The sequence below is a fragment of the Archocentrus centrarchus genome, chromosome 14 (assembly GCF_007364275.1).
Source record: "Archocentrus centrarchus isolate MPI-CPG fArcCen1 chromosome 14, fArcCen1, whole genome shotgun sequence".
Lineage (NCBI taxonomy): Eukaryota > Metazoa > Chordata > Actinopteri > Cichliformes > Cichlidae > Archocentrus > Archocentrus centrarchus.
This window is the reverse complement of record NC_044359.1, coordinates 30,923,805-30,935,121: the sequence shown is the minus strand read 5'-3', so window position 1 is coordinate 30,935,121 and position 11,317 is coordinate 30,923,805. Positions and strand designations below refer to the sequence as shown.

Sequence of the window (11,317 nt, the reverse complement as noted above, 5' to 3'; positions counted from 1 at the left end):
GGAAGGTGCAGGGATATGAAATACTAACTCCTCTCAGATGTCTTTTTAAAATGCAAAAAGTAGAAAGTACAGATATTTGTGTAAAAATGAAGGGGTAAAATTAAAAATACAGGCCTGAAAATTCAACTTAAGTACAGTAACAAAGTATTTGTACTTCATTACTTCCCACCTCTGCTTCTGTGTTTAAATTCATGTGAACAGCCTCTGCTGTTCAGTGTTATTTTGCAGTGGAAATTTAACAGCTCTGATTTATTTTCTCTTTCACTCTGAAATTAAAGCCTAAAAAACCTGCCACACTGAAATGTTAGAGGTCTCTGGATAAACTGAAAACAAGATCCAGCTCAGCTGCTGGCTAAACAAAGAAACCCAACCGAAGCCCAACCTGTCTTTCAGCTTTGTACACTGTTTGATTTAGAGTGGCCATTGTTTGCTTTGGTGGTGTGCATTTTGTGATGCATCTCCTGTAGTTTTGTGCTCTAAAATAAAGGACCCAAGTTTTTTCCTTTAGCAAAGAAGATTTTTATTCACATTTTCAACACATTTGAATTTCCAGGACTATTATAAAACAGCAAATGAAGCCCATACATAGATTTGAACAGTGTTTTACTTTAGAAATGATAGTTATTTTTAAAAGATGTAGATAGATTTGAAAAAAAAAGAGAATAAAACAAAACAAAAACACAAAATGTCTGGACACCAAACAATATCTGTAGTTGTGCACCACTGGGGTGTCACACACACACAAACACACACACACAGCAGGTCCTGAGTGTGACAATCAGGGGACCAAATATGACTTAAAATCTATTTAAAAAAAATGTTAAAAAAAAAAAAAAGCTTCAGAAAACCAAAAATATAACATCAACTTCAGAAAACAAGAAAAAAAAACCCCACAATATTTTTCTGTATATTTGAATATTTGAACATACATTTAAATACATTCATTTACAAAAATTTGTGAGGAGGAAGACAAAGTTTTCCTGGGGCAATATCACCGATCCATCTTTAGTTTCAGTCTCAACAGAAACTCACATAAGCAAATATTACATGCAAAACACACACACACACAAACACACACACACACGCTCGCGCGCACACACACTGAACAATCATACAACCACATCCATGTAAAATGAGAGCTCCTCCTGGTCATTGTCAGGGAAATGACACATGGAATTTTAACAGCGAGTTTCAGTGAAACAGGACACCACGGAGCCAGCCAACAGCTAATAACAGAGCAACACACCGGGGGGGGTTCAAACTCATGCAATGCCAAAGAAGAGGTATTAAAGATGTGCTTAATAGAAATATTCTCAGCAGCATGAAGTTTAACATTTAAAAAAAAACAAAGTTATGTTTTGCTTATAATTATATTTACTAAACTCATATTCACCTTCTGAATTTTTTACAAGCCAAAGTCTGTGAAGGTACACAACAGCCGAAAGCAAAGCAAAAGATCAGTATTTGTGCACGCATCTTCATCTCGGAGTCTTTCAGTCGGGTTCACCCTGCGACAGTAACAAGAAACACACATGCACACAAAAACTCACACACAAAAAAGCTTTTTCATTTCATCCGTCAGCATCATTCAAACATAGTCCTTCTTGTCGTATGCTGTACCTGCACCGACGCTGCGTGGGGCGCTGTACCCCATCCGGGGCGGCAGGTATTTCTTCTCTTTTGGTGGGCAGCTACTGCATAACATCGCCCCTCCGATCAGGAACAGGGCGGCTGCCGCCCAGCCTATGTAGAGCGATGCTCCTATCTCCCTCCTCTGAGCACTGGGCACAACAGGGTTGTAGAAATCTCTGACGATGACACTTGCAGTCCAGGAAACAGGTATGAGGACCAAAATGCCACCGAGGATGAAGAAGATTCCAGCGATGATCATCACTTTGGCTTTGCCTGCCTCGTCTTCAATGCAGTTGGTACACTTGGCACCGACTATGGAAATCATGACACCCAGCACCCCGAGTATAATGGAAATGATCATCATTGCTCTGGAGGCCTGCAGTTCCTGAGGCAAGGCCAGCATTGAGTCGTAGACCTTGCACTGCATCTGGCCTGTGCTCTGGGTGACGCAGTCCATCCACAAACCCTCTTGGATGATTTGAGCAGTGACAATGTTGGCTCCAATGAATGCACTCACCCTCCACATTGGTAGGGCACAGGCTACTATTGCAATAAGAAATCCAATGACTCCAAGGGCGATGCCCACGATCTCCATACCCATCGACATGTTGACTCTTTGTGTGGTGACCGAACAAAATTTAAACAGTGAGTCCACAGAGTGTCCAACAAACTAAGTCCTTCAGCTGAGTCCTGTGGTGAAAAGGCTGCTGCTTCGCTGTCAGGTGTTACAAGGGTGTGATGTATCTATAGGATGCAACCACAGAAACAAGATACCTTTATACCTCAGGGGAGCAAGGAGGAGTCCCCTGGTGTTGATGTCAGCGGGAGGCTGTCTTCACATATAAACAGAACAAATACACACCTGTGAACATACAGTGGAGGAGGGGAGCTAGAGGCAGGGCAGGAGAGCAGTGATGTGATGGAGGAAAGGTGTGTCTGTGGTTAATGGGGGTTGGGCACGGTTAGCAACACTCTCTCTTAACTTCCAAGTAAAATCAGCACTTCAGCAGAGCATTTCACCTGTTTTCTCCCAGGAATTGAGTTCCCCATCACGTGGGTGATTAAACTGTGAGGATATAGAGTGAAAGTGAAGAAGACTGCAAAATCAGGCCATTAACTTACTTAGTAGAGAGGGAAGTACGAGTTATACTGTGTATGAATGAATGAAAAGACAACATGAAAAAAGTCATTGATTAACCAGAAATGGTACCTTGCATTCAGTGGTTGACGTTAAGGAACAAATAAATTCCTTTAGCCTCTGGCTACTGCACAAGCTTTGTTGTGAGTAGGCATAGAAATTTAACCATGGTGAAAATTAACTGTCAAGTAAGCTGGTTGTACTTGTTCTGTGATTCTCTAGTTCAGATCATTTAGGCTTCTAAAGACAGTCAGGATTCAGTGTCTGGAAACCAATCCCAGATCTCTTCTTGGAACTGGAATATGCGCAGAGAGAAAACACAACAATCCAGTTGTCTGACACCTTTAGCATACAGAGAGCATGACCTTCTCAGTATCGGTTAAACTCTGACCAAATATTTCCCTGAAACAAACATGTCCACTGTACAGTGTATCACAAAAGTGAGTACACCCCTCACATTTCTCAAGATATATAAGTATATCTTTTCATGGGACAACACTGACAAAATGACACTTTGACACAATGAAAAGTAGTCTGTGTGCAGCTTATATAACAGTGTAAATTTATCCCTCAAAATAACTCAATATACAGCCATTAATGTCTAAAGCAGCGGCAACAAAAGTGAGTACACCCCTAAGAGACTACACCCGTAAATGTCCAAATTGAGCACTGCTTGTCATTTCCCTTCCAAAATGTCATGTGACTCGTTATTGTTACTAGGTCTCAGGTGTGCATAGGGAGCAGGTGTGTTCAGTACAGCTCTCACACTCTCTCATACTGGTCACTGAAAGTTCCAACATGGCAAAGAACTCTCTGAGGATCTTAAAAGACGAATTGTTGCACTACATGAAGACTGTTATATATATATATATATATATATATATATATATATATATATATATATATATATATTACACCATAACTAATGGGCTGAATAATAAACTGCTATAGAGTTATGTTTTAGTCATACAGTTTGGAATCGTTACAAATGTCTTTGTTTTTGAAATAAATTTGCTTTTAATGAAACAAACATTATTTTAGCCCTGCAACAGGCTGGTGACCTGTCTAGGGTGTACTCTGCCTCTTGCCCTATGACGTGCTGGGATAGGCTCCCAAAGGTCTGCAAGACTGTTATGCTGTAAACAGACAATAGGCAAATATAAGCTTTGAAGGGCAAACCCTTTTTTTTGATTAAAAAAATATTGTTTTTAAAAGTTGGAAATATTATAACTATGTGTCCCATTCATGTTGCTGCACATTTGATGAGTAAAAGTGCAAAAAATCTGAACTTTTCCAGCTGACCACAGACATGGGTTTGATTTAGGTTAAGAAAGTAGGCTCTTTAACCTTTTTAAGGAATTTAAATTTTTGGCGATGGTTTTTTCATAAACTGTAAAACAAACTTTGTAATTACGTATGTAAAAACACAATTTACATTTTAATCTATCCTGATTGTTGGAAATGTCATCCTGCTTAGGATTTCTTAAAGATTTCTTAAAGAAAAAAAAAAGTTTTTTCCAGTAAATGTATAGTGTCAGATCCCAGTTATTCCCTTGTACAGGAAGTCCGGAACCTGGTCCTCACCCATCGAGTCCGAGTTGCTGAACCTATGCGTATTACTCTATTAGAAATATACAGAAACTATTTGAGCTGGTTTGAGGAGCTCAACTCTACTGCCAACTAATTCCAGACCCTGCTACCCTCTGCTGCAACCTTAATAGTTAAATGCAATCATCAATCATATCTGTTAATGGCTGCCCTCCTCCAATGATCCTGTGCACTTGGTAAAAACCATTTGAGACTTTAAATGCAAATGGGATATTTAATTAAGCAGTTTAGCAAGGATAAGCATGCAGCTCAATCAAACAGAATGAATTAAACATGTCAAATCATACATTTCTTATCATTAATTAACTGATCAATCCTGAGCTAAATGCTTATTTCTGAATATTATTCTGGAATGAGAGAGCAGAGAGGTTATTCTCAGGCCTGCAGCTGCTGCACCCAAAATAATCAAAACAGGGAAGTGACGTCTTGATATGAAGTATTAGAAAACAAGCTCACTTAATGTTTCTGTTATACACACAAGCACATTTCAAGAGAATGCCCTGAGAGATATAAAAACAGCACTGTCAGACATAAGGGAGCCTGTGTGTAGTTTCAACACTGGTATCAGATGTTTGGTGAAACAACATCAATTCATGAATGTTTACTGACACAACAGCAAAAACCCGTGTTACCGAAACAAGTGCAGAAGCAGTATTAGAGATACAGATACTCTTTTGAGATAGATAAGTCTTTAAAGATACATAAGTTTGGAAGAGTGGAAGAATACATGCTGGTAATGATTCTACACGCAGGAACTGCATTAGACTTAATTGTACCCTACTTACTTTACTCACAACTTTGCAGATTAATAATTTTATATATATATATGTGTGTGTGTGTGTGTGTGTGTGTGTGTGTGTGCGGTGTCACAAAGGTGTTTCAGTAGTTTAAATGAACAACCTTCATGTTGAAAGTTGAAAGCAGATGGGCAGTCACCCATATGCTGTAATGGTGCAGCTCACAGGAATAATTTGACTATTCAAACCAGGAAGGAGTTGGTATCTGTGGTTTAGGCACTGAGTCAGACAGCAAACAGAAGAAACATTTTCCCCCATGACATCAGATTTAATGAATTTCAAAAGGAGCTCTGACGCTCTATAAATTTATTCATCTCACATTTACGCTTATAATCAATGCAAGAATATTAATTTCCAATGTTATATCTGTTACTATCAGTTTCTTCTTCTTCTTTATACAGAATACAGAAACCTGTTTACACACTTCTCATTTCAAACAGTAGATATTTTTAATACATTATTAATCTAAGGTATTTTAATCATGTCAGATCTAAAAGCAAAACATTTGTATATATGGAGTCAAGTGCCTCATAAAAATTGTATTAACAATAAAAAAATATATGGAATTTTTGTCAAATGCACAAAGTAAATACACAGACATAAAGAACATTGCAGGAAAGTACAATACATAAAACTGCCTGAATACAGAAACATCAAATCTTAAAATGTGACAGATAAAACAACAACAACAAAATCATGTATCACTCTTATTAATCATTGACTTTTACACACTTCCCTTTTTTTTTTTGTCCATGGCACCATTTTGACCTTCCCTTGAAACTCAGTGTGAGCTCTGTTTTGTTTAGCTCTTTCACATCTGTGACTCCATAAAAGCCAATAACCCATGACATGGCTAGTGTGTATTTAGCTAAATTTTTATACAAATTCCCATGAAAACATAAAAAAAACTAGGTTACATGTGAAAATAATGAAAAGAGGTCACATTCAATTCAATTTTATTTATGTAGCGCAAAATCACCACAAGAGTGGTGCTCAAGGCGCGTTATTTTGTAGGGTATAGACCCTACAATAATAATTGCAATCCTTCCTTGTTCCTGTCCTCTTCCCTCACACATAGTCCTTTCTTGTATAGGAGCTTTGAGCTGCTGACATTGGAGCGGCTGAGTATGCTGCGCGACTCTGGGGGTGTATGTTATATTTCAGTGGTTTGTCTTCCTTTGGAGGGCAACTGCAGCAGAGGATAGCTCCCCCAGCCAGCAGCAGGGCTGAGGCAGCCCATCCAATATACAGTGATGCCCCAATCTCCATCTTCTGTCCTGAGAGGACGAGTGGACTGTAGAACTCGACTATGATGGTGTTTGCTGACCAGGAAACAGGCACTAGTTGGGCCAGAGCTGCCGTGATGAACGCCACTCCAGAGGCGATCATCACCTTTGCTTTAACCCCGTCCTCCTCGATGCAGTTGGTGCACTTCGCTCCCACCATGGCAATGAGGAGAGCCACCACGCCCAGGATGATGGCGATCACAGTTAGTGCCCTGGCAGCCTGGAGGTCCTGAGGTAAAGCCAGCATGGAGTCGTAGACCTTACACTGCATCTGTCCCGTGCTCTGGAACACACAGCTCATCCACAGACCCTCCCAGTACACCTGAGCAGTGACAATGTTGGCGCCTATGAAGGCCGAGACCCTCCACATTGGAAGGGCACAGCTGGTCACGCTCAGAGCCCAGCCCAGCACTGCCAGGGTGATGCCAGTCAGCTCAAGTCCAAAAGATGCCATGGTGCAAACACACAGTCCTTTTCTATGTCTTTTATATCCTCTTGGTTCAAGTCAAGGTGAAGTTTGTATTCCTTCCTATTTTCTTAGATTTCTTTTTGTTGGGCTTTTTTCAGCGACTGTCTCAAGTCTTCTTTATTCTGTCCTATAAGCCCCTATTTTCTGCGCTGCTCTCCAAAAGGTAAACCCTCTTCTGAGGCTGTAGCTGCTGTAGCTGCTGCTGAATCCAGTTAGTGTACTTCCACGAGAGACTTTCTGCACCATTTGCCTGCCCGTTCTTAAGCAGCCAATGACCCCTATCTGTGTACTTTTTTAAATTATAAAGCGGTTGGACCCACCTAGAAGATGACATCACTCGCCAGACCAATCAGGTGATTCCTGTGCATTAGCCTCTTTTACCACCTGGGTGTGTTGGCGTGCACTTGTGTGCTTTCTCAGATGAAGACTGTTTTCATGGTTTAACCTTTTGCCCGTGGTAGCTCTAGGTGTGTCTGCTTTATTGCTGTCAATAGGTAATGAGTTTCTAGGACACTTCTTGTTATGTGGTTGACCACACAGGACTGTAAAATAGGCAAACATGTTTTCTAAGAGATGTGTGTGTGTGTGTGTGTGTGTGTGTGTGTGTGTGTGTGTGTGTGTGTGTGTGTGTGTGTGTGTGTGTGTGTGTGTGTGTGTAAGTATAAGTGTCTGTTCATTATGTGTTTGCACAGAGTGGAAGTGGGTTTGAGAGAAGACAAAAGAAAAAAATCTGCTCAAATGATATCAGACTTTATTAGTTTGTTGCAATATATTTTTTGTCCATTTCAAGTTCTGCTGTCACATTTTTATAGCCTCAACCGAAACAGTGTTCCAGTTTATATAGGAGAAATGTGTGCCAGTCAGCCACAGGGTCACAAATCCACACAATAAAATCTGAGTTAATGTCAAACTAGAAAGGCCAGGAATACATTTTATAGACGTACTACTGTGACTCCTGTGAACCACCTGTGCCTGTTTCAGTTTCCAGTGTGGAACGCTGGGATTATTTAGAACTACAGCTAAAGCATGTGTGAATTTTTAGGCAACAACAGTGTGATAAACACAATAAAGATGAACTCTGATTTAAATTTAAAAAAGAACAAAACCAACAATATATCATTGTTTCAGGGCCTCTTGTTCCTGCTCATTGGGCTTCAGATACAGCTGATTTATTAAAACAGATGGACACTGTAGACTTTAGATTACTTGAGCTGTAGTTAAAAAGAATACTTATCTTTTCAACTGATTAAAATATGTTTATGTTAATATGCACAAGCCTCAGTGCCAATGTTCACTGTTTTGAAGAAGCTCTATATAATGGTGTGGGACACTGATGCCTTTTTATTAGTTTTTGGACAATATTGTAGGTCTGTGGCACAGAAAAACAACTTATGCCAGGCTGTGGGTGTGGAGATAATCACCAAATCACTTGGGAAAGGCTTTTTCTTAGTACGTTGCCTTTAACTAGTTTCCACAGTAACATTAGACATAAAACCAGCAGCAGTGAGGTCATGCAGTCCCCGGAGATATGAAAGACTCATTGTTAGTTATCACACTGATTGCAGTTCTTGCTGCCAAGGGTGGCACAACCAGTCAATAGGTTTAGGGGACAATTACTTATTCACATAAGGTCAGGTAGGTTTGGGTAGCTTTTATTCGGGTTACCTTTGACTATTATATTAAAATTAAAGATCTGAAACATTTAAATGTGACGATTATGCAAAACATGAAATAAGAACTTCTCTTATCTTCAGTGACCCCCAAAAAAAACTACATAACAGTAAAGAAGTGTCCTTTACGTTACTCCAGACCTACTGAACTCTTAGTGTGAGTCACTGAGTTTGTATTTCAACACAGGTACTTTTTGTCTACCTGATCACCGCGAGGCCTATAGGCACTACAGTAATCTAGCACACTTTGTCTTGTATACGTGTACAATTTATCACACTGTAATGTTTGTCAAACAAACCTGCTCAGAAAAAGGTTACCCAGAAACCATGATAAGATAAAGCCTAATAAAAGGCCCTTATTGTTTGTTGTAAGTGTTGTATTTAGGAAGGAAACAATACAATCAACCAATTCAAATCTGATTGTCAATAGTATTTCTTTATTTGCATGTTTAAATAAGAAATATCCGATTGAGCAGCTGTTGTTCTCGCATCCTGCCTTTCTTTGCTTTTGCTCCAAATTGATCCTCTGTGTACACCAAACCACTTATTGTAGCTGCTAATGACTCACGATAGCAGTCAGACCTGCTACACAAGTCAAACGTGGTAAAGTAATTGGTAAAAACACCAGTGCAATGTCTGCTGGTTCTAATGAACTCTCAGATCACAGCTCCCTTTAAAATCAAATTATTTATGCAGAGATTAATAAATGCATCTTACTTGCATATGATGCTTTTACAGTGATAACATCATAACCAAAAATATGTCCACAGCCAGACATAAAGTGCCAAAGTACTCAAAAGCCTGGTGTAGCTTCTACTACAGTCTCCACCACTTTCACTTGCCGTGCGGAAATGAGGCAGATATGGGATGTTTACAACATGTTTCTTTGACAACTTTATTCAGACTAATAATATGTTGGGGCATCATTATAGGTTTCTGATAAGATTAGACTTTATTGATCCCCATGGAGGAAATTTACAAGCTTCTTAGCAGTATACAAAGCAGTAAATCACAGCTGTAGCATTAGAAAGAAACAAATTCCAACAGTGTGATATACATTACCATTATTATCCTTGGCATCATTACACGGACCACTGTGAGTAATGTTTTAGCCTTCAGAAATGGAACCTGCAAAATACACTTTAACCATCACAGTGAAGCGACAAAAGATTAGGAACACTGGACAATGATTAGACATATTATTGATCATAGGATCAATATCAGCAGGGCATTTGATTTATAGTGAGACCTTTGTTTGGCTTTGGGTATCAAATCTGACCCTGAACTGTAAGCTTTTGTTAGCTTGCCTACTAACATGAACAGCTTGTTTGCTAACAAACTGAACAAAACACTGTAGGCTGATTGATCCAAAATTCTGGGGATGGTCTGGTGGCTTTGCCATGATTATTTGCTTCATCAGCCAGTGTTATTGCTAGCTAGCTAACCTTGATCACAAAAGATTTGTTAGTTGGCAGGATGGCAGAATTACTCCACCAGCTGTCATGACAGTATGTCAGCGTCAAGTTAGTATACCTCAGCAACGCCTCGCCAAGAGGGAAAAATTTGTATTCACGAACCAGTTTGCAAAAACCTCCTTTGATTGCTGCAGTACCCTGTAGTTTGCATGGAAGATGCCGAGTTGTCTGCAAACACTTGCCAGGTATTCTTTGAGCAGCAGCGAAACTGTCAAACGCTGACAAACTGGAACAGAGACTGTTTGCCTTCAGATTAGAAGTTGTGCCTTTTGAAACATATTGATTGCAGCGCTTTTATTTAGAAGACGAACATTTTCTGTAGTAAATCGCTTTAAAGTTTTACAACATCTGAGCTGGTAGTTAGTGAGTTAGTGAGACAACTTACATGTAAACAGGTGATTGTACTGTAGCTATCTTGTAGTGACCAAAGCAATCATAAGGAGGTTTTTGGTGCAGCACTCTCTTTGCAACTGCTTTCTCTTTAGGAACAGCGAGCAACCTCCAGGAACCACTCGCAGAGCAGTCAGAGAGTACACATTTTTTCCTGGCACATCTAACTCTCAAGCAATCTGTGACACAGGCAACCTCTATAGAGCTAAGGTGCTATAGCAATTTTCATCATGTCAGTATAAGGGGTCTGCCAATTCAGACTTATTATTGATCCTGTATTTGTGAAAATGAAATATTTTTTCTCAGACATTGAGCATCATTAACTCTTATTCATTGATATGCTTCTTACTGCAACACATGATAATACTGTGTAATCTATTAAATGGAGTTTCCCATGTTAAACTGAAGTAGCCTGCAAATCCAGAATCTGGATCGGCTCCACATGATGTTCAGTTTGGCTCTAGTTCTTGGCCCTTCACAGCTGTGTCCTGCATATCAGATGAATCCTATTTTGAGGTGAGACATGATTTTAAATTAAAAAAAAGTTTTTTATTTTTTTTTATTTTGACATACTGTATTAATACATTGGACCTAAAATCACACAAAAACTATAAAATACAAATAGAGAAAAGTTTTTTGCTTTTTCTGTGAAAACCAACAAAGTTATATACAACTACATTAAAATGCAGGAAATACCTCAGGTGTTTTTGTACAACTATTTACAGAACAATCACATTTCACAATAAGATACCACACAAATTATTTGTGCCACTCCAAGAAACAGTTCCTGTCTAACACTAGACAGAGGGGCCCATCACAGGCCTGACACTTCAGGTGAGTCACTCCTCCTGT

General features: G+C 39.4%; 2 protein-coding genes across 2 annotated transcripts; both read right to left on the bottom strand.

Moving 5' to 3' along the window:
• Nucleotides 1–516: 516 nt before the first annotated feature.
• Nucleotides 517–2,420, bottom strand: LOC115792258 (claudin-3-like). The gene has a single exon (XM_030746728.1). It carries the CDS (start codon nucleotides 2,237–2,239, stop codon nucleotides 1,589–1,591), a length of 651 nt encoding a protein of 216 aa, XP_030602588.1. The 5' UTR covers nucleotides 2,240–2,420; the 3' UTR covers nucleotides 517–1,588.
• Nucleotides 2,421–5,606: 3,186 nt separating this feature from the next.
• On the bottom strand, nucleotides 5,607–7,185 carry LOC115792255 (claudin-4-like). The gene has a single exon (XM_030746725.1). It carries the CDS (start codon nucleotides 6,913–6,915, stop codon nucleotides 6,244–6,246), a length of 672 nt encoding a protein of 223 aa, XP_030602585.1. The 5' UTR covers nucleotides 6,916–7,185; the 3' UTR covers nucleotides 5,607–6,243.
• Between the last annotated feature and the right edge of the window lie 4,132 nt (nucleotides 7,186–11,317).